Below are 27,821 nucleotides of genomic sequence, written 5' to 3'. Positions count from 1 at the left end.
GATCATGACCAATCCCGCTCGTGGAAGATTTTCCTACTATCACTCTGCGCAACTGCCGGGTCTGACGTGTCTATAAGCTCAGTCGTCTTTGCAATTTTTGTTTCGGGGCTGGGCGCTTCGCCTGAAATGACACTCTCGGTGTATGCGTTGCGATCTCCTGGCATTGGCGGGCGATTCAAGTCGGTCTGACTGTGCAGCTCCCAGTGACCGGTACGGCGTTGACTGCGACCGTAGCCGTGACTAACAGTCGCTGCTGATCTTCTGGTAGACCCCCATCCAAAGCCCCATGTTTTGAACAGAGGGCGGTATGTCGCTACGCAGGCGGCAATGATTCCGAGCGCGGGCTCCATGACAGACCAAATTGCTACATCACTGTTTCAAGGCGTCAGCACGTCCTCGCGTCTTCGGAAGAATGCCCGGTAGTACTCACACGGAAACGTAGAGAAATTCAAGCGAGGGCTGAAGTGTGGTTACATAGGGCATGCGGACGATCAACACGACCCCAGCTCTACAGAATCCGTCAGTGTACGCAGTATAACTTGAAACGCCCCATACTCACATCATGCCTAGACTTAATAGGACGGCGACAATGACCTTTGTTCTCATGTTGATTTGGACACCCCAAAGGATGGCAATGGGCAACAGGCCTAGGCACCAGTCCGACACAGCCGAAAAAACGCTGTGCACGTATACCGATATCATGACGATCCTTTTGTCGATGCAAGATCCTTCCTCCCCGAATACCTGCTTCCAGAAATATGATGGAGGGCTGCACTGGAATGCCATGACGAAGGCGAAGACAATGGACACTACTGCTATGACCCCAACGTTGATCCATATGATGACCCGGTAGGCCTTCTTTGTCGTTATCCGCAGAAGCACGATGCAAACAGATGCCCGTATGGCGAGGGTAATTGGGGCATACATAGCCTCGCATAGATACCAACCTAAAAGAGACTTTGCTGCTTGGCTGGGTGTGTAGAGCTGGGAGACGTCCTGGCCGGTAGCTCCGTTGACGACTCCGTCTATGGCCACTGCAGCATACGCTGCATAGCCCCCCTAACCTTGAACGTTAGCCGTCTACTACTGCGCATGTCTCTCAAGAGGTGGGATGGTCTCACCATAGCTGCAAAGATCAGATAGTCGTCGGACGTCACACGGCCAACCAGGAAGACCTTGACATACGCCCGTATTAGTGTCGCAATCCCCGCAAGGGAGACGAAAACGAGTTGCACGAGAAGGAGCTCGTGGCCTCGACTTGGCTTTCCTGCACCGGCAGAGTTCTTCATGCTGTCGGCTCGTATACGTGGAACGCGGAACGTGTGAAGGAACTGCAAACTATGTTGGCAACATGAAGGCTTACATCCACTACATGGTTCATACATGTATGAATTGACGACGGGACTGGTTCGCCTCGGTCTGTCGCGTGGCCACCTCCGCATTCTTAAGCTTTTTTCTCGCAAGACGGGATGGAAGGGGTAATTGTCGCGGAGACTCATTAGCCTGTTGACCGTTGCGGCCCCTGATTCGAGGAGGAAGCACGCCATGCAGCCACAAAACCCAAAGATCCTCGGCATGCAGGTGGGATCATGCACCAACAGGACACAAAATTGCATCAGTCATCGACATGATGAATTTTTAGTGCAAAGAACAAAGTCGGTTGTGTTAAAATGGCATCTTCTGGGATCAAGGCAGTATTTCCAGCGCGAGCTTCGTCGGCTAGACCTGGCTAAGCAGAGGCAACGACTCGTCAGGCTGATGGTGCAAAGAAGTCAAAATGCTAAATAATGACTGATGTACCATTCCGCAGAAGCAATTAATTGACTAGGCTAATACTCGAAACCGTTTCGTCTTCCGCGCCCCCCCCGACGCGCCTGGGGGCCAAAATGACAGGTCGTGTACGATATGTGAGTTGTCGGGTCTCTCATACGGCCCAACGCGAAAGTGATGAAGCTTCCTCAGGTGAAAGCACGCCAGCTATCTTCTATTGCAGAGTCGATGCCCAGTCGCCGATGATCTGGCTCACGTTCTGAGCAGCCTGCCACAGCGCCCAATGGGACGACACCACTTCGCCGCGAGTGAGGCCTTGTTCAAAGTAGTCCTCCATACCAACCGACATCTCTGGTGGCAGTGCCGTATCCTGGGTCGCCCCGATGTACAAACCCGGCATTGTGAAATTGAATTCCCCGGATCGCGCCAGAGAAAGTTCTTCGTAGAAATTGATCTTTGCTGTCCGATACCAGTTGAGGGGACCGCGGACCGTGTTTTCGAGGTATTCGTCAACATAGTACTCCATGATTTGCTCTGGTACCAGTGGTGAAGGCCCAAGATCCGGCAAATTGTCCCAGATGAGCCCGGTATATGAGTCAAATCCCATTTCACCTTCGGGTGTTCGACCACCATAAAGCGCAGTCAGCATCTGCCGTATCTTGGTCGCGCCTTGGAGTCGGAGATCGGTCCACGGCTTGCGCAGCTGCAGTTGGTACCCGAAGGTGGGCGTTATCCCGGCCGCAATCTGATCCCCAAGGTCGACGTATTCCGTGACGGGTGGGAAGTATGGTGTGCAGACGCTGAAGATCCCCTTGAAAACGTCTGGATGCCACAGAGCGACGCGGTAGACCATGGCACCACCCCAATCGTGACCGCCCAGAATGACCTGCTCGTTGGGTGCAACGCGCTGGATTAACTCAACGAGGTCATCAGACATGCTTCGTAGCGAGTACTTGCCCAAGCTCAGAGGCGCGTTGGTTCGGCCATACCCAAGCATGTCGGGAGCAACAACCTGATACCCAATGGATGTCAAGTAGGGGATCTGGTATCGCCAACCAAATGATAAGTCAGGAAAGCCATGCAATAGCACGACTGTGCCCTTCGGTGTACCGGACGGTTTCGAAAGGAGGTAGTGATATGTGTTACAGCCGATCTGTTCGTAGTTTCGGGTGTGCTCAAAGCCGAGATCGAAAGAGTCTTTGTCCGCGTGAAATGCGTCGCAGGATATCATGAGATGCCCGAGAAGGGCGATGATTAGGGTCCAGAGTTTCATGATGTTTGCGGTGGTGTGGGTTTGGTGTGGTACGCAGAGTGCTGTGATTTTGGGTGGGGATTCGGCACCTTTGTAGTTATAATAAATGTTGTATCCCAAGCCCAAGCCTCGGCGCCTCTTTTAGTTGCTCCTAATAAGACCCATCAACGGTCCATGGATTCTTGCAATTAGCTTCGCGTCAGCCCAGGTGACTCTCGATAGGGGCCAAGAGGCCGTGTTCAATGGTTGTAGGACATCCGCAAGAATCGCCCGATTGGGCAGGGCAATTCAAGGGGTGGCCTTCAATCATTGGCTCGGAAACACGCAAAGTGGCCGGCCTTACAAACGGAGTACATTGTTGACAGATCTGATATGCGGCCGGGTTCAGACTTGGCGCTGTTGCCTGAGACGGACAGGAGCCGAGGCAACTTGAGCTTTGACTATCGCCATGAAACGGGCACCCAGTTCTAACTTCCATCGTATACGACAGATCAATTTAGAAAGACGATTTGAAGCGTCTCAAACAACAACTTAATGGATTGGGAAAAGGTCAATAGCGAATCTTCTTCCGTCATCACACGCCATACAACTTCCAATAGCAAAGCTACTTCTAGAGCCCAAAGACCCAAAGACTTGTCTGTTTATAACTTTGCTGAACACCACTCGCGACTATCTACATTGCACTCCAATGGGGCCAGTCTCCCAACTACATCAGGACAGGTCAGTAGCCTGAGGAGCGCCCGGAAGGCCAATCGTGGTCGACGGTGGAAGGGGATTTCCCTGGAATGCCGCCGCGAGGAACTCGACGGTGCGGTCAATCCAAACTGGTCTAATGTACGTCAGGTGCCAGAAGACACAGCTCCCCTGGTCACAAGTCTGTTATAGAAATGTCAGCGGCGGCCATGATATAGCAGAATAAGAAGCATACAGCATCGCCCTCGGCGCAATTTTGCAACAGCTTCTCCCGCAGTGGCGCAGGGAAATCGTCCCCGAACGAGTATCTCAAGTACGGGTCTCCGAACATGGCAAGCGCAACGATACGGTCGTAGAGCGCCTCCGGGATGTCCCGCGCAGCTCTGTGCATAATGGTCGCTCCTTGGGAGTATCCGACGAGAGCGAATGTCTGATCGGGGCAGGCCTCGGCCTGGCTAACAATGCGATTGACGACATCTCTACGGCCTCGAATGCCGCCAATGATGATGCTTGAGCTTGCAGGGTACTAGGTTTGTTGAGTATTCCAATCTAGTAATGCACCGAAAGAGTCAGGAAAGGGTCACTCACCTGGACTGGGTAGCCGCGGGAACCAGGTAGAATTTCTGTCAAGTTGCTGACTACGGGGTCTCCGACAATGACGCCGAATTTCCCACCATCGGCGAAGTTCGGCTCGCTGGTGCCACGAGCTGCACTCGGTTAGCAGAGTGTTCGCCTATATGGCCATACAACTCACCAACGAGAACCTCGAAGTCAGAACAGCCGGGGGGGATGTCGCCTGGGTTAATAGGCACTGGCTCGCCAATCTCTATGCCAGTTTCAGGAAGGTCTGGGCACTCTGCGTCTTGAGCCGACACCAGTTGGCCCAGGGCAAGAACGACTTTCAGAATGTTCGTGGTGTGCATGGTAGCAGTCTTTGACTTTTCACTTGGTTGTAGATAGTCTCAAGATGTTGTGTTGGGAAGATTCTATCCCTATCTGATGTTGAGGGCATTAAGGGGTCTTTATATGTTTCTCACATCCTGATTGCATTGTAAGACTCAATGTGTGATGTTTCATGTCACGGGTTATCCTCAGGCGGCTCCAAGTACAATCATTAGAACAATGCTACTCCGCTGCTCAGTTTGGACATTTTCGCGAGTGAGTGCATCCCCACGACAAATGCCGAGCGGGGTCGAAAGAGCGTTACTTCCTCACCAGGCAGACATCCATCAGTAAGCCGAAGCAGACTCTTCGGCTCTCGTTAGCAGCATCCTCAGCGTCGTTGTTCGAAACGTTTGCTGCGATCAATGATGGATTGATCATAGGGCAGCTGGGCTACTGCACAGGGCGCAACCCCCCTGTCCCGAAACCATGCTAAGGCCAGCCAATCGCATTACACCATTTACAGGTCTACCTGAACCGAGGCTTCGACGAACATGAAGTTGACATCATTTGTTCCCTCTTAATTCTGAAAAGTGAAGTTTCAGGGTGTCACTCTAATACTGTGGATTAGAAATACGGTCTGGGTTGTAACATCCGGAGAGGAGAACTACGTTGGAGCGGGGGTGGTAAACTGATACGGCCGAGGCAGTGTTCATGTTGCCTGCTAACCCTTGGTAAGTGATGGCTTGAACAATGTCGAGAAGCTCTGGGTATTTGCATGCACTACACATAGGGTGAAAACAGTGAGACCTGCAAATTCTGGTGGAGAGTGTGGAGAGGTCGACTATCAACATCGTCCAAGACTTACACCGAGGCCTAGTCCAGCAGCAGCAAGTGAGGGCTTGATCCAGAGTCGACGCCTTTAGCATTTTCGAGTCATTAGGAGGGAATTTGAAAAGGGGCATTAGAGTATATTAAAGGGAAACGCTTCCTACAATACTAATAAAACATACTCCACTGTCAAGGACACCACCATTCGACACAGCCACTCTCCAGCCCTTCCAGCAACTCAAAGTCGAGTCCAACCTGGCGCATAGCCACCACAATGAGATCAAACTCCTTCAACCACCTGCCATCCCAATCGTTCAGCTTCTGAATAAAAGGAACAGATTTCTGCTCGACTAGTGGATCCGCAAACCAGACTTCGGCATGTCCAGTCTTCTTGAGTTCCCTAGCCAGCTGAAGGCCTGGGGAGTAGCTCAAAGTGCTCTGCCCTTTTTTGAAGCCCATGCCTACCACGAGAACCCTTGATCGTCTCCCATCGCTTTTAGCGTTCTGCTTCAGGTAACCTGCGTATCTTTTCGCGATGGAGGAAGGTCTGTTGTCCATGGTCTCCGCAGCGCGCCGCAAGAGGGGCATCTCGCATCCTGAAAGAAGGTACCACGGGTTGACGGGAATACAATGGCCACCAACGCCAAGTCCTGGCTTGTAGTCCATGTAGCCAAATGGCTTGGAGGCCGCTGCGCTGCAAACTTCATAGGGATCAACTCCAAGGCTGCTGCATGCATCCGCCATCTCATTGGCATAAGCGATGTTGATCATGCGCTGGCAATTCTCGTAGAGTTTGGTAAACTCGGCTACTTCGGGGCGCGATACGGGCACCAGGCTTTCGAAGATTGGATCGTAGAGGCGGGTGATCGCCGCTAGCGAGCCAGGGCAGACATCGTCCAGTCCGGAGATGACCTTGGGAATAAGTCGCGCGGGGGGTTCCGTCCGGCCAGGATCCACTCTCTGTGAAGGGAGGAAAGGTGTTAGTGCGAGGGATCCACGTGTTATCTCCGAGACCGTCTGAGTCTACTTACCTCTGGGGACATTCCAGCGAAGCAGCCGCGGGCCTTTGCAAGTGGGCCGAGGAGTTCTCTTGTCATGCCAACGGCAACAGAGCTCTCGATAACAACGGTAGCACCAGCTTGAGCATATTGGAAAGTTGTCTCAAGAGCAGACTTGAGGTACGAAACGTCGATAGTCTTGTCGGCCAGCAGAAGAGTTGGAACCGATATGAGGTAGTGTGTCGCGTTGGCTAGGCGCTCATGCGAAGTGGTAAACTCCACGTGGGGATTTGAAGCAAACTCTGCATCAGCCTCCAGGGATTGTACACGGCTTTCCGAAAGATCGAAGCCGAGGACGTCCCAGTGTCGTGAGAAGTTGCTGACGAGGTGTGTGCCGACATAGCCAACGCCGATGACAGCAACGAGGGGTCGTGTCTCGGGGCTGATGAGATTCTGGAATTTGGCAACAGGTGAAGAAGCGTCGAAGGGGTCTTTCTGCTTGGACTCTTTCGTTGGGGTTTCTGGCGGAGTGATCGGCAGGATTTCAATGGTGAAATTGGTGTCTTTGGGCCCATGTGTCACTGGTACACGCTGGCCACATGGCGGTGTCTCAGGTCTCAAGACATGTGCCATTTGTAAAGAATGTATGAAAACCACGTAAAGCTCGTAATGTGTAATGAGATCTTGAGACAACTCTGTCGATGTCGTTTAAGACCAGGGTTCCAATCCACCCTTTTATGATATCGATACAACCTATCGTCCTCAAAGACTCACGACTACCCCAACAACTGCTATGGAATCCGTCTCCAAGCCACATTTTGAATGCAAGAGGCTCAATATTGGAAGAAGATTTCTCATCTGGAGTCCAGACCCCATTCTCACCGGCGGCTTCGCCGTCTTTGTCGAGCCAAGAAGAAAGCGGACGCTCTCTTCGAGGCAGATGCCCGGAAAGGGACCGGACAAGATCGATCAGATATTCATCTCGATGTGCACGCTTGCGGATTTGTAAAAGTTACTTGAAGGGCTCGGACTGACCCCGGGACCGAGACTAGAGTCTGGTGTTCGCGTATATTGTGGACCAAGGGGTGCCGTTGTACCGCTAGTCGAAAGGTGAATATCCACACGAACCTGATAACAGGCACAGTACGAGTGGCTTATAACCCAAGGCCCGGCCTACAGTCGCCTCAAGCCCCTCCCGTCAGTGACAGCGCACCACCACGACGAACCCGCACGCGCTGCTTCGCAGAAATAGACTTTAGTACTCTACGCTTGGCCATGCCTTCTGGGTAAGTATATTTCCGAGTCGAAAACCAATGGTCTTGGCGGGTAAGGCGGATGGCTGGCGGGAAAAAATGCCACATCCGGCGCTTGACCTCGTCCATGGTCATGCTAGGGCTGCGGGTTGGTTGACACGAATTCCGCACCCGATCCGACTGTCGAGACTGAGAATGCAAAGTATAGCCTCGACTAATTAGAAATTGTGCTTGACTGAAGAACCGGAGCAAAAGATAATCAAGAGCCCTCTTCGGTCGATATAATTAAATTGAGGCTTATGGTGATAAACGGTTGGCAGCCATGTACGTATAAGTACTATTAGTAGTTATAAGGAAGGTGAAAAGCCTGACTCCAGTCCGCCGAAGTCGCTAAAGTTAGGACCTGAGATACCTGGGGACCGGAGCCTAGGGGGAGGGGCGGCGGGGATGCGGGCATTCGTATTGGTGGAGAGCCTATGAAGATGGGTCCATGTCTATGCTCCCTCCCGTGTCAAGCACTCAGACGAGCGGCAACTTACATGTATGGATTGATTGATGGAAGGCCTCAAAATGCCTGATCTTCTGAATGTTGTTTGCGAACGAGGAAAGTGGTCTGATTTACCTGCAGCCCTGCGCCATGCACATTCCAGTCGACGGTGCCATGTGTGTCTCTCGTGCAGGCTTTGCAACGTGCTTCCCACGCTTCAGAGGCTAAGACATCATGACTCGCCACGAATGCTACCAGGGGATGCACAGGCACACTGTCCAGTTGTGGTTAGACGACACTTTGAAGTCTCTGTTTGCGGGCAAGGTACATGCCCAAGCTACGACGAAGTTGCCGCTTGGGGACGACCCACTGATGAACACGCGTAACGCACGAGCCTATTTGGAATGTGATTGTCCTGAGAACCTATCAAGTTATCAAACTACTGGGTGTGCAACAGGGCGGCACTTGCACTCGGGAGCAACATGCAGCTGTCAACTACCCGCCCTGTCAACGAGAACCAAGTTCTAGACCAGCCCAAGGACGAAAGCGAACTCTATGGAGACTTCTCTATCCATTTGGATACACTCTCGTTCGTGTCAATCCAGCCAAGCCAACCGAATTGAGTCAACCGAACTGAGTGAACCAAATCGAGTCACCCGAATTGAGCGAGGGTTCGGCGCCACCCCCCCGAACCAGGAAGCTCGTATGTAGACGGGAATTCCAGAGGCTCTTCGTTCTACTTCCGCTTTTGAGAACATGAACTTTCAGAGAAAATTTCGTTCTTGGAGGCGATGGAGCATTCGGCCAAGGTCCGCTGTTCTTCTGGGTGCAGTAGACGAACTCTTGGCAGCATGGCGCCTCGTCGTAAAGACAGGCTGATACCCATTGCCACCATTAGCTAGCAGTTAGGACTCAAGTAAACGTGTATTGAGCACCTCTCATTCTGTCTTCTCTTCCTTTCCTGCATTGGTAATGGCACAATCTTCCACGATGGACGATGCGGCTTTCAGGCCACAGAACTACAGCCGCCCCTTTTCCCGACAAGCGGCTGAGGAGCCCACGCGTCCTCCCCTAGCAGTGCTGCAGCTTGCGCCATCCAAGAAGCACGCTGGAAGGTCAGAGTCTCTTCCTCAGTCGGCCTCTGCTCCTATACTTACTCAGGTATGCTTTTCCTGGCCCTCTTTGAGATGCATGGGACTAAGACCGTCAACAGGCACAATGTCAAAGCAGTCGGGCAAAATCGACACCTCTTCGTCCCGAAACAGCTTCCTCTTCAGGCTTGAAGTCATCATACCCTAGCTTTCGTTCTTTCTGGAGCCACGGAAGGCCGTCCACATCGTCATCGAACGATTCGACACAAAGCCGCGCCTCGGTCAAATCCTTTCGATCAACTTCATCACATTCGCCCCTGTACATGTTCAAGAATGCCATGAAGTCCGGGAAGCAACTGCCGTTTGAGCAGCCTTCTCTCACGGATGAGCAATTCGAGACGTTCGCGAAGCTCACAACGGACCAACAACTTCTCCGCAAGCCGGGGACATGGAGAAAGGTTGTTGGTCGCTTCGTGTACTTCACACTCATACTTTGCTTCATATACTTCTTTCTGGTTGGCAAGCCCCTATGGGACGGCGCAATCGTCTGGTTCTGGCGCTTCTACCACGGCGAGCTTGCCAACCACTCGATATGGGGAATGTTCGCCTTCATTATTGCTGGTACGCATAGGAACATTCTTCCACAGCTGCTGTGTACTTTCGACAGGGGAATACCAGGCTCGGATCCAGAGAAGCCGAGGGATGCGTCAGAATGCTGCATCGTCATCCCATGCTACAAGGCCGCGGAGACGCTACGCGCCACGATCCCGGCGTGCCTGAAGATCTTCCGCCCAGAGCAGGTCTTTATCATCGCCAACGGCAACTCGCCCACGCCGCTAGACCACACAGCAGACGTCTGCGCAGAGTTCGGCGTCCGCCATTTCTGGGTCCCTGTTGGTAGCAAAATTACCGCCGAGTTTGTTGGTGTCGCTGTGGCCAGAGAATACAAGTATGTCATGCTCATCGACGACGATGTCCTTCTTCCAGAGAACCTCCCTTTGCCGACGCATCATTTTGATGATTGCGACGCGAAAAACAGGGTGGCTTGTGTTGGATACACCATCAAAAGCGTCGGATCTAATTCGTCGCGGGGGACTCTCATGCAGCAGGCACAAGACTTCGAGTACAAAGTCTCGGGGCTTGCAAAGGTGCTGCAGACGCATTATGGAAGTGTCGTCTTCCCGCACGGAGCCATTGCCCTTTGGCGGCGGGACGTGCTTGAGAAGATCTTCCACGCCCATCCAGGATATCACATTTCAGAGGATTGGTACCTCGGTCACACAGCTAGAGCCGCTGGTTACCGTATGGTCATGAACTCGCAGATCTTCGTCGAAACCGAGACGCCGCCTAGTCTATTCCCGCCTATTTTCCGACGCAAAGGCGACGGCGGGTCGAGGGGTGGTTATGGCGAGATGAGCATTTACAAACAGCGGTTCTACCGATGGAACTTCTTCTTCCTGTTCCGCATATACAACAACTTTCTGTATATTCTGTTGAGTTGGAGGCTGGGGTGGCGCGAGATTATCACCAAGATTTACGTCTTTGGCGAGTGCTACGACTCGTTGATCCGCCTGATCGCCCCCGTGGTCTTGCCGATTGCTCTCGTCGCGAGCTGGAAGCTGACGCTCACTGTGACCGCCGCACTCATGGTTGTCAACTGGGGTATCATCTTGTTCTTCAATCTTATTCATCTGGGGCTGTTGCGCAGAGGTCGACCGGACAACGAACAGGTCCCGTGGATTGCATTCTTCCCGTACATTTGGCTCAAATTCGCCATGGTTTGGGTCAATGTGGCGAGCGTCTACTGGAGCATCTACGAGTACGCCTTCTTCTTCACGCAGCAGCATCTCATGGTGACAGAGAACGTCTTGGCATGGCAAGTCATCCGCGAGAGCAATCGCGGTACAGTGCAAGTGTTGGCGGCAGCGGAACCGTCTGTTCTAAAAGCCTAGTCGATAGGAAGCAATCACTTTTAAATAATACTGGTCTCACCTAGCATGCCATCTGTATCTCGTCTGCTTCCTGACCCCAAAACCGACAGTTTCACTTGTAGCCCTTCGTTATCTTCTAGATTGCTTAATTACCTCGACTGACTATCGCAATATCGCGCGTAGCGCCTCCATTATCATTCATATAGCTGCCTTCGACCTGAAATCTTCAGCTTATTAACATATCCTACAGTTATTACCCGCACCCCCTGTACTATTGTAACTCATTGCGGATACTAAAGTCACTATCACAGCCCCAAGCTACGTGGGATGATGTGACACGTTACCATGTAGCGCCCATCTCAAATACCAATTCCCATGCGGAGATGCATGCACACAGCCACACACTTCCTTGCCTTTGCGCCGTCATTGGTAGACACTGCCATTTTAAGCGCCGACGCGCTTATCCCGCAAGTTGCCGGAATGGGTGTAGTAGCACCAAGACAGCGTAGGGCTGCAGATTCGTCATGTTGCCTGGCCTTTGCCGTGGTCGCGTCAGGCTTACGAATAGTCTTGACCCTCTGGTCGTGCTACGCCACCATGGCCCGTAATAGTTTATAGTTTCCAAGTACTCGACACACTGGCTGCTCGAACACCCCGGCTTATGTTTTGCGAGAGGGTGGGTCTTTGACGCCTCTCACCCCCAACCATTCATCCCACAAATGAATCCGCACTTGTGCTGCCGCATAGGATGCGCTTGAGCATGTAATGCAAGCTTGATCACCTCGTGGACAACCAACAACGGCATCGAGCATCGGCAGAAGCCCTTCCTGTTCGGGCCCCCGATTGGGAAGCCCCACTTTGGCCCGTGCAGTGGCCCCTCCCCGTCCCGGTATCTATATTTAGCCCAACATTGAATGTCGGTCGAGGACGGAGGACCGGTAAACAGGATGTGGGGGGAGAGCACGGTGAGTACAAACTACCTCCGTAGGTCATGTATGGATGATAGAAGATGCTCGCAGTGGTGTGGACCGCCTTCATAACGCTACCGACAACCTCTTATCTGGCGGTGAACCTTAGCCGATCCGAATTCGGTCTGCAGAAACCCCTTGACGCCTAGCAATGCGTGTCAAAATCCCTTCCCAAAACCATCTCATTTCTGTGTTTGCCTGCCATCGCCTCGTCCGTGGGTATATACAATGCCTGTCGCGGCTTTCACGGGGATCCGGATGGACCAGTTGGCGCAGCATATGTGCCAAAGCCGCCGTGCTCGGCAGCACCATTGTCTGTGCTCATCGTGCCGTTGAGCAGAGGACATAACCTTGAAAACGAGCAGTTAGCAAAACAGTCTTGTGATAGATGCGGATGGTCATGATGGGACGAGAGGTGAAGCGTCCGATTTCACTGGAAAAAGCGACTCTTGGTGGGCCTGTCGTCACCGTGCTCGAGCGCCAGTTGGGCTTTGTACGATTCAAGCTCTGCGCGCTCTCGCTCGGCAACTTGTCTCTTGGTTTCTGGCTTTGCGGCTTTGGGGGCTTTTGGTGGTTTTGGTGATTTGGGGGGCTTCGGCTGCCGGGGAGTCGGAGCCTTGCTCGGTCCCTGGGCTGCTCTCTTGGCCTGTTTGCGGTCTCTCTCTTTCTGTAGCTTCTCGGCACGCTTTTCTGCCTCGGGGCGCTGCCTTCTTGCCTCAAGACGTCTTTTTCGCTCCTCGACGGCTTCGCGCTCCTCAGCTTTCTTGAGATCGGCGGCCAGCTTTTTCTGCTGCTTTGCCGCAGTAAAGATCGAGGCACATAGCACTGTGATCTTTTTCTTCTTCCCATTCAAGGCGTGCTCGGGCGGGATGGACCACCAGTCAAAGGGCTCTCTGGGGGAAGGGATAACGATGGGGGGAGGTGCAGGCATACTTCTTGTTTGTCTTGATGTGGCCAACTTGCCCACAATTGGCACACTTGCGGGTGGTGCCGGTCGGGACCTTATCGACCGATGCTCCTCCTCCGGTGGCGCCTGGAGAGCCGGCAGGTCCGTTTGCATTCTTGTTGTGGAGTAGCTCTTTCTGTTGCTCTCGGGCCTTGCGGCGGGCTTGATTCTTCTCGAGGCGGTCGAGTTCCTGTCGAATTCTGCAGAATCACAATTAGAGGGTGGCGCACGACTGCAGAGGGCTCTGGACTTACCTAAGTTTGCTAGTACGGTCTGCGTCGGCATTGCCCGTAGGCTTGGAACTGTAGATACTGCACACAGATACGCGTAAGCCGGTGCTCTATACTCGAGTCCAACTGGGTCTACATTCACTCCAACGGAGCCAGGCCCATGAGGACGCCTCCTGCGGATGAACTGCTTGCAGAGATACTTGGCTTTGTGCCAGCTGCGATCGGATATACGCAACTTGCGCCATATCCGTGGGGGTTGCGCTGTGACAGTTTCATAACGAACGAGTTTGGCAACGTACTCTTGAAGTTCCATGTCTCGCTCATCCCTTCGTCTCGTGTACTGAGATGCGACAACTGGGTCATAGACAATTTCGGTGCGCGTTTCTTCGGTGCCATCAGGCAACTCGATGACTCGGGTAATTCGCAACGCTTTCTTGGTTTGGTTCGGGTCGTATCCGCTCAGCTGGCTGACGCCTTCGTCAAATTGCGCCGGAGTAGCAGCCGCGTTCGCATTGAATCGGTCGTCCTCGTCGGTCGTCTGCTGGATATCGGCGTCGTCGTGTTCCTGGCCGTCGGACAGTGTGCGCTTCTGCTCTCCCCAGATCTTCCGGATGCCTTCTTCGTACAAGGCCTGCTGCTTCTTCACATTGTAAGCATGGCCACCGTTGGCACGCTTTTCGCGCTCCATAGCATCGGCCGACGTAGCCATGGGTCCCTGGACGGCCTCAATGTAGCCACCCTTCATACTGGTCCGGATGAAACTGAAGCCCAGGCCATGGCCGGTTGGGTCGCCAGGGCCATGCAGGGCAAGCATGGCCTTCTGGGCGCATGCATCGAGGAATGCCTTGGTCGTTTTCCAGGGGGCCATTTTGTCGGCCAGCGTCTCCTCCTGCTTTTCTGCTGCCTTTTTAGCACCGCCTGCTTTGGGTGCCTTGCTTCCCTCGTCGTCGTCGTCCTCGTCTCCGTCGGCATCTACTCCCTGCCCGTCTTCTTCGAGATTGGCATTCCGAGGGTCGTAACCGGCATCGACAAGCTCTTTAATGCCCAACTGCATACTATCCAGTAGAGAGACATCCTCCGGTTTCACCATGGCTCGCGTTGTGCTTTCGTCAGGAAGGACATCACCTTTGCGAAGCGTCCAGTGACCCTTGGGGTGCGACTTGTCTTCCAACTTGTAGTACTGGAGGAATTCCTTGAGCTTCTGTCGATTCTGGGCGTCCGTCGAATCCGCGATATGCTTCGTCATCGCACTCAGATGGAAGTACCCGAATTTGCTGTGCCTAATCATCCTAAACGCCAACATTTTCATCCGATTCTTGGAGGCGTTCGTAACTCTGCGGCTGTGTGGGCCAGGTACCTCCACAGACGGGAACTGCTGGCCGACAACGTGCAAGTGGTCAATCTTGTGCATGTACCACTTGGACCCCTCGGCACCGGTCGAGCTGCGAACGATGAGGAAGTCGGTGTTCCTGGGCGCGTGTTTGAAGATGGGCGCTCGGTACATCTCGTTGTGCAAGGTCGGCACCGTCTCTCCCGCGTCAACCGTACCAAATGTGGAGAACGGCGAGCGATCCTCTGGTAGCAAGAATCTGTACTCTCCTAGTTCTTGTTTCGGTAGAGACTCGTCATCCTTGGTGTCCTTGCGGCGATGATAATTGATAATTTTGCTGCCCATCGCGAAGTTGTTGAGCACCCTTGGCCGTGGTTCACAGTACTCGAACAAGACGGCTGTGGAGTTGTCGTTCAGACTGAGATCCTTGGTGGATTGAAACACGTCGTGGGCCTTGCCGCGCATGTTCTTGCGCTTGTGAATGAGAGGCTTGTCGAACTTGATGGTGTGCCCTGCGAACTTCTTGTAGCGCAGGCGAGGGCGGTGATATTCGTCGGCTGTGCCAGGAAGCTTGACCTTGTAATATGGCCAGCTGAGCTTGTGGGCTGGCATTCCGTGCTCCACCGCAATGTTGCCGAGCGTGGCGCGCACCTTGTTCTGATGATTTTCCTTCAGCATGTCGTACGCCTCGTCATTTGACAAGTTGAACCTGGAAGTGATGTCGCGACCCATCTTGCCGTTAGCCATACGTTTCTTAGTGTCTGACTTGTCAAGGCGTTGTCGCTTAGCGTTGCGCTGACTCTCCGTAGTCTCGAGCAAGAGGTGAGGATCGGACATTTCAAGATGCACGCGCTTGGCTCCACGTCGTGTCGCATCCTGAAAATTGTCAAAGGAGGGAGCTGAGTGCCTTGGAATCGCTGGCAGTCCTGTTACGATCTTGCGCTTCTTGGGAGCGGGCTGCGCTGGTGCGTCCGTATCCATGAGAAACTCTGCATCCCATTCGTCGTCCTCCTGCTCCCCTGAGACGCGTTTCGAGGCCTGCGCGGCGGCCACTTCCTCGGCCGTTCGATACTCGGTGAACTTTTGTTCTACCTCGCCAATCTGCGCACCCCAATCCTCGCACGCCATTTCAATGTCGCGAAGTGTGAACCCCATGATCGGCTCCGAGTCGGACTCTTGATCCAAGTCGAATTGCACAATGTCCACTGCCTCTCCATCAAGCTCCTCGTTGCACCTGACAAGGTATGGGATATTATCCTCCTCCCTCGCCTTGGGCACGGTAGCCTGACCTCCCGGGACACGAAAGGCGACCGAGTCATCGGGAGCCAGCTCAAGCGTGAGCTTGCTGGTGACGAGGCGTTTTGGCTTCTTGGGTGGCTTCTTGCCCTTCCAGACGGCGGCTTTCGGTGGCAGAAGCTCGCTCCACGTTAAGATGTGACCTTTCTTGTATGCGGGCCAGGCGGCTTTGAGCAGGTCCTCCACACTCTCCACTGCCTCGGGGATCGTCAAGTCTTGATTGTCGCCGGCTCCAAAGGTCGGCTCCGGGTCAAAGTTGAGGTTCTGGAAATTCAAATTATGATCTGTTGCTTGCGTGTCCTCCCCAGCATCCTCGTCGTGAACCTGAGCGCCCGGCGAGGTGGCACCCAGCACAGGGTCGATCGGCGAGGAAGGGCCTTCGCCAAAGAGATCATCGGCATCGTTGCTCGTCCCTCCATCGTCTGTCAGTGCGGGGAGCTCAAAGGAAGCTCCGACAGGAGCCTCCTCCTCATCCGGCAAGTCGTCATCGCTAATGTCTTCAAAGTCCTCCGCATCGTCGGCCTTGTTGGTCTGGTCGAAAGGGTCGTCGTTGATGGCAAGGCCCTGGCCAGGCTCCTGCTCGGCGTTTGCGAGAATGCGCTTGATCTCCTGGTCGTCCGCCACGGCCTGGGCATCCCAGTCGGTCTCTTCAAACGAGGGTGAGCCAGCCATGATCGCGGCGATGCGAATGTGCGAGACGCGCACCGCGCGCTGACTGCAACGGGTCGCGTGATAGTCTTAAAGCGCTTATATCATGCTTTTCGATCGAGATGTAGGGTCGCGCCGCTTCCTCGACGTGCTCGCGCGCGTGGTAGGCGATGGGCGATCTGTGGTGATGATGTTTGATGGTCACTGGATCACGTTGAGGGATGAAGGTCCGGGAATGGGATAACTTTGGCTGAGTCAGCGGAAGCTGCCTTTCTGAAAGTGGGGCGCATTTCCGGGGGCCGGCTGTACGTACTTCATGCGACACCAGGCGTTCATGAGGAGGATGAATTGCCTTTTAGAATTTGCGGGCGAATGATCTTTGTTTATGTTTTTGTTTTGTTTTTTCGCTTTTTTTCTGATTTGAATGTTCCTAGAGTTACTTCCTACCTAAGTAGACAGAATCTTCCGTTAGTCGCCGCCCCAAGCTCGCGTCAACGTCACACGGACTTGTCCTTGTCCGCTAACTCGGCGTAATTGCAGTATCGACCGATGTAAGGGTCACTGAGATGCTCATATGGCAGTTGTAGTTCAGACGTCTGCGTTGTTTCGACAATTATAAAGCCCTTAAGTGCCAAGCTTGACGTGAACATGGTACTAAATAACTACGTTAGGTATTTAGCGTGATGCTTTTGGATAACCCCAGCTCAGGGGATTTCAAGTTCGCATAAGAACCATGATCATCTCGAGCGACATTACGCATCCCCTCAACTAGAATCCGTCTCATCTAATTCTGCATGTCGCATCACGCTCTCGCCCTAGCCGTACATTTTTACGATAATGTGGGACGAAGCAGCGAATGTGTTGATGAGATAGAATGTGCAGGGTGGCCAGAAGCACTCAGCTCGGGATGTCCTCCCGAAGCGGGTAAAGTCATGTCCTGCGAAGTTCCCAACACATCGCATCAGAGTCATTCGCGACTTTCTATGCGAATCAACCCGAGCATGTGGACCTCTCGATCAGGGAATCTCGCTCCTATTAAAGAGTCGCAAAGTCTTGCGCAGCTCTAGGCACCACCAGACATCAACATTCGCGCCTTTTCCCAATCGACCCTTCTCTTCCTCACCAATGGCCACATCTATGCTTGAAGATCAGCTCAAGGAGCAATACCTAGGCAAGACGCTACACGATGTACCAACGCCATCGGTGATTCTCGACCTAGCGAAACTAGAGGTCAATTGTCAACGCATGCTGGACGCTGTTGATCGGCTCTCCCTTTCATGGCGTCCCCATATCAAAACGCACAAGGTACGGAGGCACATCGATGCACTTAAACAAAAGGCGACTAATGTCCATAGACTACTCAGCTCACAAGGCTGCAAGTTGGCGACGATGCCAGCACGCCTGTCAAGTTGGTCGTTTCTACAGTACTTGAAGCCGAAAACAGCGTACCGCTCCTGAAAGGGTACCAGGGCAAGGGCCGCAAGGTGAACGTATGCGATAGTGAAACCCTGTCCAAAAAGGCGTGCACTGACTTCGTAGGTACTTCTTGGAGTCCCTTTATTCCCATCGGGTGTCGACCGCCTTTCCAGTATCTCGAGCCAGCTTGGACCGGAAGGCCTCGCGCTTATGATTGATCATCCAGAGCAGCTCTCACTGGTAGAGGTCATTCGCGAAAGGTCGGGCCACCAGCCCCTTTGCTTCATGAAAGTTGACGCAGGGTACCACCGCGCTGGTGTGATCCCCAGTACGCCAGAGTGCGAATTCCTCGTCGACGCTATCGTCTCAAGCGCTGATCGGGGCCACTGCGTCTTCCATGGCATATATGCCCATGCTGGGCAATCTTATGATTGTCGCGAAGATTGGCAGGCTTTGGACTTCCTTACTGCGGAGTTCAAAGCCTTGGAAGCTGTAGCCGCTGTTGTCAGGAAGAGACGGCCATCTCAGCCTCTGACGCTCTCTGTTGGCGCGACACCTCAGTCGACCAGCTTTCAGCATCCTGACATAAAATCTGACAGCCCGTCCGACCCTCGGGCTGGGCTAGTCTCTGAATATATGCAGCGACTCACGTCGCAAGGCTTACGGCTCGAAGTCCACGCAGGCGTGTATCCGACGCTGGACTTGCAGCAACTCGCCACCCACGCTCGCGACACAACACTTCTATCGTCTTCCAACATTGCCATCTCGGTCCTGTTTGAGGTCTCATCACTTTATCCTCGCCGCGGGCCCAAAGGGACTACCGAGGCAATGATCAACGGTGGGTGCCTGGCGCTTGGGCGCGAACCTTGCGCGGATATGGGCCCGGAAAAGGGGAAACATTACAACGGCTTTGGCATTGTTACGCCTTGGCGTACGGGCAACCCTGAGCCTGGGCAAGCGTTCCCAGCTGTACATGGCGGGTGGCAGGTGGGTAAGGTTAGCCAAGAGCATGGGATCTTACGATGGAAAGGCCCCCCAGAGGAGGAAATTGAGTTGAAGTACGGGCAAAGGGTGAGGATTTGGCCAAACCACTCATGTGTGGCGGGCGCATGTTATGATAAGTACTTTATTGTGGATAGTCGGCTTAAAGGGAGGGAAGATGAGATTATCGATGTGTGGCCGAGATGGAGGGGTTGGTAGGTAGTCAGATGCGTGAGGACTGGAGCTTGAGTCCTCTAATAAGGTCTCATGAACGGAAATATCTGTCATTTGCAGTTCTTTGTCTTGAAGCAATTTTCTATGCTCAAGGAGGTGGCAATCTTAGGGGATGCTACTCTGTGGTAGACGCTGCCACGCTACCTGGTAGGTAGCACTCGCCTTTTTTCTAGTATCGATTCATTCTGTGCTCCCCTAAATATACTCTTGCATGTTTTTGTCTAGTGACATGCTCAGATACTGGTGCTGTGTCCTTTGTATTCAATCAGGTATAGATGAAGCAAAGAATTTGAGGTAGGTAATCCGAAACTCAAGTCGCTGAGGTCACAATGCTCAAGATGGATTTGAACCTGCTACTCGGCGAATCGTAGAGATTCCTAATTAGATAGAGATAGAGAAAGAGAAAATAATGTATAAACGAACGTCAGTTTCAGAGTATGTCGTTGTAATTAGATCGAATAAATGGTTCACAGTTGTGAGATCAGTAGATCTTGTTAGCTACAGGGTAGGCATGGAATCGGGCATCTGGGAACTCGGACCCTCGGCCGACCAATTTAGACAGTTTTCGTCCACACACTTAAATATCAAATCAGTGGCATCGTCTTTATCACATCTCAAATCACCCAAACTGAGCGAGAATATCTAGAAGCGGGAGTCTCATTACCTTTTCGTTGCGGGAGGCCTCGCTCAAGCCACCAGTCGAATCGGCTTACGACCAACGTCACCAGGATCCACGGACCACGCGTCAGGTCAGAGGACGCATGTCAGGCCTGGCTAAGACAACAGCATTTGACACGGAGGACAATTGATTCGCCGCCGCATAACCACGTCCTCTTGTATGCCTCAGTCATGCGCTTCAGCACGTTTCTCACCCTGGCGGTGAGTGCGACAGCAGCTGCCGCCACGCCTTTCCTCAAAGCTACCGAGTTCCTCAACCCGAAGCCCCCGAATTTGATGGCAGACAATGTCCCTGAGCCGAAGTACTTTCGTAAGTCATTGGTTCGCTATTGCCCCGAGAAAGTGGCTATGCTGATCATGAAGGCGAAGCGAGCTTGAACGGCCACTGTGACTACCGTTTCTACAAAGCGGACATTGACGAGGCAGAGCATCAAGAAGGACTGAGATTACTAGTCCAAACGTATCTCCATGTTTGCAATGAGCTCAAGATCCAGACATGGCTCATGCACGGGTCATTGTTAGGGTGGTGGTGGGGAAAGAAGGTTCGCCCATTGACGACCACTAGACATGTTGGATTGCTGACGGAATAGATCATGCCTTGGGACTTGGACGTTGATGTCCAAGTCACAGAATCAGATATGTACTACCTCGCGGCGTATTACAACCGTACGGAGTTCTACTATGTCCAGCGTGGAACAGGCCAAGGACGAACATATCTCCTCGATGTCAACCCCCATCACGTATATAGGGGACGTGATGATAAGCTCAACGTTATTGACGCGCGCTGGATCGACACCACCAATGGACTGTACATTGACATCACTGCCGCTCGATATGACCTGGACCACGAGCAAGGCGAGGGCATGCTGTACGATAAGCATAACCATGAGTATCGAGTATGTTGTCTCAGCTTTGGAGCATCTGGGTTGCCGCTAATCGAACAGGATACCTACATTTTTCCGCTACTGGAAACCACATTTGAAGGTGTCACAGCAAAGATTCCCTACAAATACAAAGACATGCTGATATCCGAGTATACCGTAGAGGGCTTGACGGACAAGGAGTACCACGGTCATGTCTTTGATGAAGAGGAAATGAAATGGGTTAAGGCGGGTATGTGAGCCTGTCGCAGAGTACCATGTATTTTTGTAAAACGGTTTGTACTACGTTCAGCACTTGGGTTAGCGAGGAGTTTTGGGGCTATGTGAGATTATATCGTCGTATGTAGGGCTGATATAGAAAACCAATCAAAGGGCAAGGCCAGCAGAAATTATTTATCGCCACACGCTACCTAGATACCCACGGAGCATTTGACATGGGCGAAATATTTGGCCATTCTTGGAGGCCATTCTGTTGATGCGAGGCGGCCACATGGGTGATGCCCCGCGGACCTCTAAACGCGTCACAAGGCGCGTTTGCTGATGGCTTTGCTCACATTGACACCACCACAACCACAATCATTGATATGTGCTATGGATCCATGAAAAAGTCCCATTGATACAATGGCTACTGGTGAGTCGCAAGCACTTGGTGTTTCTGTCGCGCGACAGCGGTAACACGTGTAAACAGGCCGTGAAGCGCGCGCAGAGCGCTTAAACGATCGCCTCCGAGGTGCAGGGTCGGTTCCGCTCTCCCAAAGCCCGCTAAGCAGACTTCTTACCTGTTCACAGACGCGTCAATATCGAGGACGAATCATTCAATCTTGACCTGGGCGATTTTGCCATCCCGCTGCCACCGACGGAAGCTGCGCTCGCACCACCACAACCCGAACCAACACCGCCAGCTCCCGCGCCAGCACAGCCGACGTGGGAAGAGTCGCCCAGTGAGCGCAGAAGGACCGAAAGCCCGCCATCGCATCTCGTAGCGCAAGATGACAGAGCAAGACCGGCGAGGTCGAGAGACCCTTACAACTTGCCCGACACGTCGGGGGAATCAATATCGCAGGCAAATGGTGACTCAACTGTAGTCGATGCGCCCTCGGAGCTGCCAGAGCCACAAAGCGCCGAACTACATGAGTCCGAGTTACGAGCACGCAGCGTCTCCTATGCCCATAACGTTGCAAGTCCCACAAATGAGAGCGACCTATTGGCGTTGGCTAGCAGTGCCCTTGCTACAAACGAGAGGCTGCGAGAAGCCCTGAGGAGCGATGATGGCCTGCCGGAGCCATCGTCCCCCCTGGTGGCTAGGGAGAAGAGAAGCAACATCAGAAAGACCTTGAGGCAAAGCCGCAGTAAGTCGCCGGCTAGCCTTGACGAGTCTGCGAGAGAAGACCACGCGGAAACGGACAGGGTCCAAGAGCAACGTGGCTCGCCTGCTGTGGTGGAAAATCCGGATGGACAGGCAGACGAAGTGACAGATCCCGCAGCAGATCTTCTGAACTTGGAACCAGCGCGATCAGATCCCAGTGTCCCGCCTTCGGAACCCAATATCGCGTCCGAGGCCGCGGCAGAAGCAAGCCCCGAGCCCCATCCTGAAGCAGAAGAGGAGGTGGTAGAAGAACTTCATACCGCACAGGCCCCCGGAGCCACTGGTCGCAAAAGGTCACGCCCAAGTCCGCCACCTCGAAGATTAACACAAAGTCCAGCAGTGGACGAGCAAGAGGACGTTGAAGTCGAGCTGGAGCTTATTGCACCAGCACGAAAAAGAGGACGTACCAAAACAAGCCCAGCCGTGCAATCACAAGGCGTCAAAGCCAAGTCCAAGCCTGATTCGCGCGCAGCTAAGAAGGCCAAGCCAAAGACGAAGCCTAAAGCTCGGAGACGACAAGACAGCCAAGCAGACGACGGCAACCAAATTGGCATTGAACTCACAATACAGCGCTTGGTCAACCACAAGCCACGCGACGGCGACGACGGACAGCCAGATCCTCTCCACCTGGATATTCCCCACGCCAATCGCTCTGATATAAGCCGCATCGAAGTGTTTGCAAATGTCTGCAGCGATACAATTGCGAAAGCTATAGAAAAGTTCCATCGCGGTATCCAGCGCACATCTGACCCCAAGCAGAAGAAGGAGTTTCGGATCAAGATCCGTGCGTTGGAAGCGTACTCTAGAAGTCTCAAGGTGGACTTCATGAACCAAATCACCCAGGTGAATCATCAGTATTCGTTACAGAAGAGGGTACGAGACGCACAGAAGGAGAGACTCGGGTTGCGAGAAGAGATTATCAGACTCAGGAAAGAAAGGGAGCAAGTAGCTCTACGGATGGACGCGGTGAGGATCAAGCACGAAGACGACTCGAAGGAGGCTACGGTGAGTGATACATTTGCTTGGACTGCCGAGCTCTACTGATCGCAATAGTACCTACTCCATACCTCCAGCACAATGCGAGATATCGACGCTGCAGTCGCTGCAGGCGAAATGGCACCGGAGCTACCGACTAAAGCAAAGAGGGAGGCCGAGCTAGCAAATCTGGAGCTGGTCATCGCGCAGGTCGCAGACCAGGCCTGTACGTCGAGTGCAGGAGGAGGCATGCTCTCTCAGATCAAGGAGTTCAACGCCTTGCTCGAAAGGGCAGCCGGGGTTCTCGAGTCGAGATGAGCTTGTCCACTTGTAGACAACGAAGTAATGCGGCAATTTGACAATGAGCAACCATCAAAGTTTATTTGTTCCCTGGCTCTGCTGTGGATTGTATTATTGGATCTTGGCGTTGCTGAAATCCATCTCTGGATGCTGCGCCTGGAACTTCTTCAGAATGTCCGCCTTCTTCTGCTCGTCACTTGTAGGCAAACCCTGCTCCTTTTGTCGCTGATCAAACATCATCTTCTCGACCATGCCCCTCGTCTCGCCATCCAGATCGCCCAGTTTCGAGTTCTCCGGTTGAATCTTGGAGACGTCGATAGTCGGCGCATCCTTGACCACATGTGCCCACCACTCCATCTTGTTCAACTTGTCGAGGTGGATCTCGACCGTCTTGGTGTTGTCCGGGTTCGCGGTCAGGAACCAGGTTGATTCCGACACGTTGATGTCGTGGGGTGTCTCGCCCTTGATGACGGGTTCGTGGCCCTTGAGACCAGCAGAGATGAAGTTGCGCTTGAATTCAATCGCCAAGTCGCGTGCCTTCATGTTGCCGGGAACAGTAAAGGTGACTTCGAGCATGTGAATCTGCTGGGACCATTTGTAGGGGAGGGCTGCCTGCTCTTCGTTCTCCTTGGCGCGGGCAGCTGCCTCTTCGGCGGGTGAGGGATCTATATATTGTCAGTAAAAGAAACTTAGCTCAATCATACATGACTCACCCTTGTCGGCCATATTGAAGCTTTGTTGGTGATGGTAGTGGGATGATGTTCGATGCTGCTTTGGAGGGGCAGCTCTCTGACGTGCTGCTGTCTCCAGATGGCCCGAGCTTTCTCCAAACAATCGAGCCAGCCTTCCCGCGTCCCTCGACTTCCGATCCGACAACCACAGAAGGCACGACGAAATATGCCGCGCGAGACGCAAGCCGAGGAGAACTTCACTCTTGACAGGTGTCCCGCCTGCGGGCGGATGCGCTATCTGAACCATGACATGGAATTTCGAGTCTCGACGATATGCTACCATGCCATTTGCACGGTGTGCATCCGCAACAACTTCCACCAGGGCCCCAGCAAATGTCCGATCATGTCCTGCGGGAAGACCCTCCGCACCAAAGACTTCAAGAAAGCGTGGTTTCAGGACTTGGGCATCCAGCGCGAAGTCGACATTCGGCGACGCGTCGCCACGGTCTTCAACAAGGTAGAGGAGGACTTCCAAGATCTCGACAGCTACAACGCGTATCTGGAGGATGTCGAGTGCTTGACGGACGACCTGGTCAATGGAGACGACGACAAGAAGAAGCTTGCCGAACTCAAGTTGCAGCAGTGGGAGGCCGAGCACCGCGCCGAGATCGAGAGGAACAGACGCTTGGCGAACGAGTCCGAAGCCACACGAAGAAAACGCATGGCCGCCGAGGAGGCCCTCGCACAGCAGCGCCGCGAGCTGGAAATACAAGAGGAAGCCGAGGAGAAGCTCAAGGAGCGCAAGTTCAGGGAGGAGATGCTGGACTCCTTACAGCAAGGCGAGCAGGGCAAGGCGAACGAGGCGGTCAACAAGATCCTGCTCAAGAAACGAGGACAGCACAAGAAGGATGTTGCCATGGAAGCTGCTGGCGCGCCCGCATTGTCGATACGCGGTCTGGTCGATAAGAAGAGAACAGCCGCGGTCGTCGACGAAGGCCCGTACGACCCATTCATGGGGCTGGATCTTTTACCTACGCGGGTGGACGTTTCAAAGGAGCGCTTGGCCCAGTACGACAACGATACCCTGAAAAAGGTCAAAATGGACGACGCTTGGAAGGCCGGAGGTTACAGTGCCGAGGAATACCTCTCCAGAGCGCTGTTCGAGGCATTCGCAGGCCTGGGTGTATTCGTTGACGAAGAAATGGGCGAGCGCGGCGTGTCGACGCAAGGAGCTGCGCAGGCCGCCGCTACGGGCGTCACGGGAGGGAAGATGGACATTGATTGAAACAAACTACGTTTGGTGCATAGCATGGCGTTGGGGTACTTTGACACAATAAAGAGACATGACATCTATTCATGAAGGATACTTCTATTTCCCAGCTTTCTACCAACGAGCAACCCCAGGAACCAACGTGAACGCCTCGCTGGAATGATGCGGCAAAGCAAAAGAGTGTAAAAATAATGAGAGCAGTGAAACGCTCACGAATCACTGCTGCCAGGGCGTTTGTTGAAGTGGACGAGGGAAGACCTGCTGGGTGGGTAGTTGATCCAGTCCGCCCCCCATAGGTTGCTGGTTGTGTTGCCAACCCTGCCCCGTATTGTGGTTCACGAAAGCACTTTGACGGAAAGGGTTCGTGCTGCCTGTCGGCTGAGGCGCGAGGGTGGTGGTCGAGGGTTGAGGTGCATTGGCATTCGTTGCCGGCTGCTGGCGGGCAAAAGGGTTGGTCCCCGTCAGCGTAGCTTGCAAAGGGGCGGTTTGCTGTGCCTGAAATGGAGAATTGTTGCCTGAGGTGTGAGGTGACTGCCCCTGGGACGGGCGGGCAAACGGATTCGTGGACTGGCGGTTTCCGGGGCTGTTGGAACCGGTAGGCGAAGCCAGCATCGACGCAGGAGGACTCTGGACCCCAGTGGGCTGCGTCATAAGCATAGACTGGCGGAAGGGGTTCGTCCCGGTGGGCATGGGTTGAAGACCGCCTGTCTGAGTGGGTTGCTGTTGAGGCTGAGGCTGGAAGCTGGCGACACCATCCTGGGGGATACTGCCCAGAGCACCCGGCTGGAAACCTTGCTGAGGCTGTGGCGTAAACCCGCCAAATCCCGCTCCTGTAAAGTTAGGCTGGAGGCCCTGCTGCTGGGGCTGTTGTTGATAGAAGCCTGTGGGTTGTTGTTGGATGGCCATCTGGGGCAACTGCTGCTGCGGGAAAGGGTTGTTGGACTGGAAGCCAGTCTGCTGCGGCATCTGCTGTGGCATGCTGTCGAATGCGCTTGGCTGGGCCTGTGCTTGTTGCTGCTGAACTTGCACAGGGACTGGTTGCTCTATTGAATCGAAGAAGTCGATGAGGTCGCCCTCTGGTGGCTTGCTCACAGCAGGCTGTGCCGCACTCTGCGTTCTGCTTGCTGATGATGATGCATTCGCCTTGGGAAAGGGGTTGTTCGCAGCCGGCTCCGGGAACTTGATATCATCCGCCTTCTTCGTTAGACTGGCGGTCCCGCCTCCGCCTCCGCCCCTGCCCTTAGCATCCTGCTCTGCGATAAATTGCCGCCTGTTGATCTCAAAGTCCGGGTCGTTCAGATATTCCTCAAGCTGTCTCGCCAAGTGCGTCGGTGCATGCTTCAGTTTCGGCACCTGGACACGTGTGTGGTGCTCATGCTGCCGCGCAACGCTCAAGTATGCGACCACGAGCTCCGTCTGCCGGGTGAACGTGCGGTAAATATCCATAGCCCGCTCCGCATCTGACTTGCTCATCTCGAAGAAGTGGCCTAGCACGCTAATGAGGCCCTGGTTGGCGACTTGGAAGAGGGCCAGAAGATCGAGGACCAGAAGGCGAAAGACGGTGATGGTAATTTCGTTTTCAGACTCATCGCTGAAGACCTCGCATTTCAGAAGCGCAGCAAGTTGGCGCTGGACTGTCTCGGTCTGTCTGAGAAGACCCTTATCCACCGAAAGACCCTCCAGCTTGGATTCGTTGACTCGGACCCAATCTATTTGCGTGTCGCGGTAGGCTTTGGCTCGTTCGGATAGGTATTGTGCGTAATGTCGGATGTTGCGTCCTTGCGTGACCGCTGCTCTTGTCAATAAAATGATTCTTGGTCGCCTTCGTCAAGCATTTACGAACCGTCTGCGAAGTTGCTGATTGCAAGCGCATTGCGGTGCTTGCTGAGATACGACAACGTCACATCGGGGGCTCCCTCGCGAATCATCAGATGCGTCGTGATCAGGCCCTTGAAGACGACCGTCCATGTCGAATCTCGCAGGCGATTCTGAAGCGCCCGAAAGACTTCCCCGACGCCCGCCTCTCCTGAATGTGTGGCTACGAGAATATGCTCAATGTACTTCGTCTTTGGCGGGGCGTTCTTCTCTGGTTAGTAACTGTCTGATAGCTTGGCTAGGTCCTGGGATGGCGCCTACTTTGATCTTGGTGGCGCCTTTGACGGACTTCTCGAACGAGTTGGACATGATGACGATGGGGCAGCTGGCCTGCGGCAGCGCGAGTGGACCAGAACAAGCGCGGACGCGGCGTGGGAAAGAAGGATTGGCTTTCGGCGGATGGGAGGAAATACGAATGCAGAAGCAAGTCTGGACTTGTCAGGCCCGAGCCCGACAGCAATGATGATGAGCGACAGGGATCGTGGGTGGTGGTTGGGCGAACTGGCACGATGAATGGGACCCGGGCAGCGCGGCAGTCCGCAGATAAGGAGGACTTGGCGTTTGGTGG

The 27,821-nt window shown here is 53.7% G+C and overlaps 12 protein-coding genes across 12 annotated transcripts; 5 read left to right on the top strand and 7 right to left on the bottom strand.

Annotated features, from left to right (window-relative positions):
- Positions 1 to 2: 2 nt before the first annotated feature.
- On the bottom strand, positions 3 to 1,289 carry F5Z01DRAFT_674005 (uncharacterized protein; the record flags this gene model as incomplete). The annotated part of the gene is made up of 4 exons (XM_046265001.1): positions 3 to 372; positions 431 to 508; positions 560 to 1,059; positions 1,122 to 1,289. The coding sequence occupies 4 exons, from the start codon at positions 1,287 to 1,289 to the stop codon at positions 3 to 5; spliced, it is 1,116 nt and encodes a 371-aa protein (XP_046118785.1).
- A 695-nt stretch (positions 1,290 to 1,984) lies between these two features.
- On the bottom strand, positions 1,985 to 3,001 carry F5Z01DRAFT_621523 (epoxide hydrolase; the record flags this gene model as incomplete). The annotated part of the gene is made up of 1 exon (XM_046261211.1): positions 1,985 to 3,001. The coding sequence occupies one exon, from the start codon at positions 2,999 to 3,001 to the stop codon at positions 1,985 to 1,987; it is 1,017 nt and encodes a 338-aa protein (XP_046118784.1).
- Positions 3,002 to 3,733: 732 nt separating this feature from the next.
- Positions 3,734 to 4,638, bottom strand: F5Z01DRAFT_674003 (cutinase-domain-containing protein; the record flags this gene model as incomplete). Its single annotated transcript, XM_046265000.1, has 4 exons — positions 3,734 to 3,898; positions 3,951 to 4,241; positions 4,304 to 4,422; positions 4,470 to 4,638. The coding sequence occupies 4 exons, from the start codon at positions 4,636 to 4,638 to the stop codon at positions 3,734 to 3,736; spliced, it is 744 nt and encodes a 247-aa protein (XP_046118783.1).
- A 973-nt stretch (positions 4,639 to 5,611) lies between these two features.
- F5Z01DRAFT_707021 (polysaccharide biosynthesis protein vipA/tviB) lies at positions 5,612 to 7,157 on the bottom strand. Its single transcript, XM_046266448.1, has 2 exons — positions 6,460 to 7,157; positions 5,612 to 6,388 (listed from the first exon to the last, which is right to left on the bottom strand). Exons 1-2 carry the CDS (start codon positions 7,057 to 7,059, stop codon positions 5,618 to 5,620), a joined length of 1,371 nt encoding a protein of 456 aa, XP_046118782.1. The 5' UTR covers positions 7,060 to 7,157; the 3' UTR covers positions 5,612 to 5,617.
- Positions 7,158 to 9,140: 1,983 nt separating this feature from the next.
- On the top strand, positions 9,141 to 11,209 carry F5Z01DRAFT_736556 (glycosyl transferase; the record flags this gene model as incomplete). Its single annotated transcript, XM_046266786.1, has 2 exons — positions 9,141 to 9,327; positions 9,380 to 11,209. The coding sequence occupies exons 1-2, from the start codon at positions 9,157 to 9,159 to the stop codon at positions 11,207 to 11,209; spliced, it is 2,001 nt and encodes a 666-aa protein (XP_046118781.1). The 5' UTR covers positions 9,141 to 9,156.
- Positions 11,210 to 12,313: 1,104 nt separating this feature from the next.
- Positions 12,314 to 16,769, bottom strand: F5Z01DRAFT_99263 (transcription initiation factor TFIID, subunit TAF1). The gene is made up of 4 exons (XM_046267267.1): positions 13,632 to 16,769; positions 13,357 to 13,413; positions 13,090 to 13,302; positions 12,314 to 12,506 (listed from the first exon to the last, which is right to left on the bottom strand). The coding sequence occupies exons 1-4, from the start codon at positions 16,628 to 16,630 to the stop codon at positions 12,401 to 12,403; spliced, it is 3,375 nt and encodes a 1,124-aa protein (XP_046118780.1). The 5' UTR covers positions 16,631 to 16,769; the 3' UTR covers positions 12,314 to 12,400.
- A 619-nt stretch (positions 16,770 to 17,388) lies between these two features.
- Positions 17,389 to 19,448, top strand: F5Z01DRAFT_654979 (putative serine dehydratase domain-containing protein). The gene is made up of 3 exons (XM_046263460.1): positions 17,389 to 17,911; positions 17,962 to 18,096; positions 18,146 to 19,448. The coding sequence occupies exons 1-3, from the start codon at positions 17,732 to 17,734 to the stop codon at positions 19,220 to 19,222; spliced, it is 1,392 nt and encodes a 463-aa protein (XP_046118779.1). The 5' UTR covers positions 17,389 to 17,731; the 3' UTR covers positions 19,223 to 19,448.
- Positions 19,449 to 19,706: 258 nt separating this feature from the next.
- F5Z01DRAFT_654978 (mannosylphosphorylation protein) lies at positions 19,707 to 21,356 on the top strand. The gene is made up of 4 exons (XM_046263459.1): positions 19,707 to 20,225; positions 20,279 to 20,457; positions 20,506 to 20,811; positions 20,860 to 21,356. The coding sequence occupies exons 1-4, from the start codon at positions 20,087 to 20,089 to the stop codon at positions 21,034 to 21,036; spliced, it is 801 nt and encodes a 266-aa protein (XP_046118778.1). The 5' UTR covers positions 19,707 to 20,086; the 3' UTR covers positions 21,037 to 21,356.
- Positions 21,345 to 23,502, top strand: F5Z01DRAFT_98842 (uncharacterized protein). The gene is made up of 4 exons (XM_046267265.1): positions 21,345 to 21,427; positions 21,485 to 21,533; positions 21,586 to 23,167; positions 23,216 to 23,502. The coding sequence occupies exons 1-4, from the start codon at positions 21,418 to 21,420 to the stop codon at positions 23,453 to 23,455; spliced, it is 1,881 nt and encodes a 626-aa protein (XP_046118777.1). The 5' UTR covers positions 21,345 to 21,417; the 3' UTR covers positions 23,456 to 23,502.
- Positions 23,145 to 24,202, bottom strand: F5Z01DRAFT_654972 (HSP20-like chaperone). The gene is made up of 2 exons (XM_046263458.1): positions 24,151 to 24,202; positions 23,145 to 24,102 (listed from the first exon to the last, which is right to left on the bottom strand). The coding sequence occupies exons 1-2, from the start codon at positions 24,161 to 24,163 to the stop codon at positions 23,549 to 23,551; spliced, it is 567 nt and encodes a 188-aa protein (XP_046118776.1). The 5' UTR covers positions 24,164 to 24,202; the 3' UTR covers positions 23,145 to 23,548.
- Positions 24,203 to 24,334: 132 nt separating this feature from the next.
- Positions 24,335 to 25,393, top strand: F5Z01DRAFT_673997 (CDK-activating kinase assembly factor MAT1-domain-containing protein; the record flags this gene model as incomplete). Its single annotated transcript, XM_046264999.1, has 1 exon — positions 24,335 to 25,393. The coding sequence occupies one exon, from the start codon at positions 24,335 to 24,337 to the stop codon at positions 25,391 to 25,393; it is 1,059 nt and encodes a 352-aa protein (XP_046118775.1).
- An 80-nt stretch (positions 25,394 to 25,473) lies between these two features.
- Positions 25,474 to 27,793, bottom strand: F5Z01DRAFT_654970 (ANTH domain-containing protein). Its single transcript, XM_046263457.1, has 3 exons — positions 27,515 to 27,793; positions 27,222 to 27,459; positions 25,474 to 27,168 (listed from the first exon to the last, which is right to left on the bottom strand). Exons 1-3 carry the CDS (start codon positions 27,560 to 27,562, stop codon positions 25,595 to 25,597), a joined length of 1,860 nt encoding a protein of 619 aa, XP_046118774.1. The 5' UTR covers positions 27,563 to 27,793; the 3' UTR covers positions 25,474 to 25,594.
- Positions 27,794 to 27,821: the final 28 nt, after the last annotated feature.

Source organism: Emericellopsis atlantica (assembly GCF_019669845.1).
Source record: "Emericellopsis atlantica unplaced genomic scaffold F5Z01scaffold_12, whole genome shotgun sequence".
In the NCBI taxonomy this organism is placed as follows: Eukaryota; Fungi; Ascomycota; class Sordariomycetes; order Hypocreales; family Bionectriaceae; genus Emericellopsis; species Emericellopsis atlantica.
Note: the sequence above shows the minus strand (reverse complement) of the source record. Positions and strands in the feature narration are given on the sequence as shown.

Coding starts and splice junctions, on each gene's coding strand:
- F5Z01DRAFT_654978 (XM_046263459.1), top strand. CDS start 20,087: ATGCGCTTCAGCACGTTTCTCACCCTGGCGGTGAGTGCGACAGCAGCT. Junction 20,458..20,505: donor GGTGGTGGTGGGGAAAGAAG/GTTCGCCCATTG, acceptor CTGACGGAATAG/ATCATGCCTTGGGACTTGGA. Junction 20,812..20,859: donor AGCATAACCATGAGTATCGA/GTATGTTGTCTC, acceptor CTAATCGAACAG/GATACCTACATTTTTCCGCT.
- F5Z01DRAFT_654979 (XM_046263460.1), top strand. CDS start 17,732: ATGGCCACATCTATGCTTGAAGATCAGCTCAAGGAGCAATACCTAGGC. Junction 17,912..17,961: donor CCCATATCAAAACGCACAAG/GTACGGAGGCAC, acceptor TAATGTCCATAG/ACTACTCAGCTCACAAGGCT. Junction 18,097..18,145: donor GCAAGGGCCGCAAGGTGAAC/GTATGCGATAGT, acceptor CTGACTTCGTAG/GTACTTCTTGGAGTCCCTTT.
- F5Z01DRAFT_98842 (XM_046267265.1), top strand. Junction 21,534..21,585: donor GATCGCCTCCGAGGTGCAGG/GTCGGTTCCGCT, acceptor ACCTGTTCACAG/ACGCGTCAATATCGAGGACG. Junction 23,168..23,215: donor ACGACTCGAAGGAGGCTACG/GTGAGTGATACA, acceptor TGATCGCAATAG/TACCTACTCCATACCTCCAG.
- F5Z01DRAFT_99263 (XM_046267267.1), bottom strand. CDS start 16,630: ATGGCTGGCTCACCCTCGTTTGAAGAGACCGACTGGGATGCCCAGGCC. Junction 13,303..13,356: donor GACCGTACTAGCAAACTTAG/GTAAGTCCAGAG, acceptor GTGATTCTGCAG/AATTCGACAGGAACTCGACC. Junction 12,507..13,089: donor CACATCAAGACAAACAAGAA/GTATGCCTGCAC, acceptor CTCGTTTTCAAG/GTTATGTCCTCTGCTCAACG.
- F5Z01DRAFT_654970 (XM_046263457.1), bottom strand. CDS start 27,562: ATGTCCAACTCGTTCGAGAAGTCCGTCAAAGGCGCCACCAAGATCAAA. Junction 27,460..27,514: donor AAGGCGCCACCAAGATCAAA/GTAGGCGCCATC, acceptor TAACCAGAGAAG/AACGCCCCGCCAAAGACGAA. Junction 27,169..27,221: donor AATCAGCAACTTCGCAGACG/GTTCGTAAATGC, acceptor TGACAAGAGCAG/CGGTCACGCAAGGACGCAAC.
- F5Z01DRAFT_707021 (XM_046266448.1), bottom strand. CDS start 7,059: ATGGCACATGTCTTGAGACCTGAGACACCGCCATGTGGCCAGCGTGTA. Junction 6,389..6,459: donor TCGCTGGAATGTCCCCAGAG/GTAAGTAGACTC, acceptor CTCCCTTCACAG/AGAGTGGATCCTGGCCGGAC.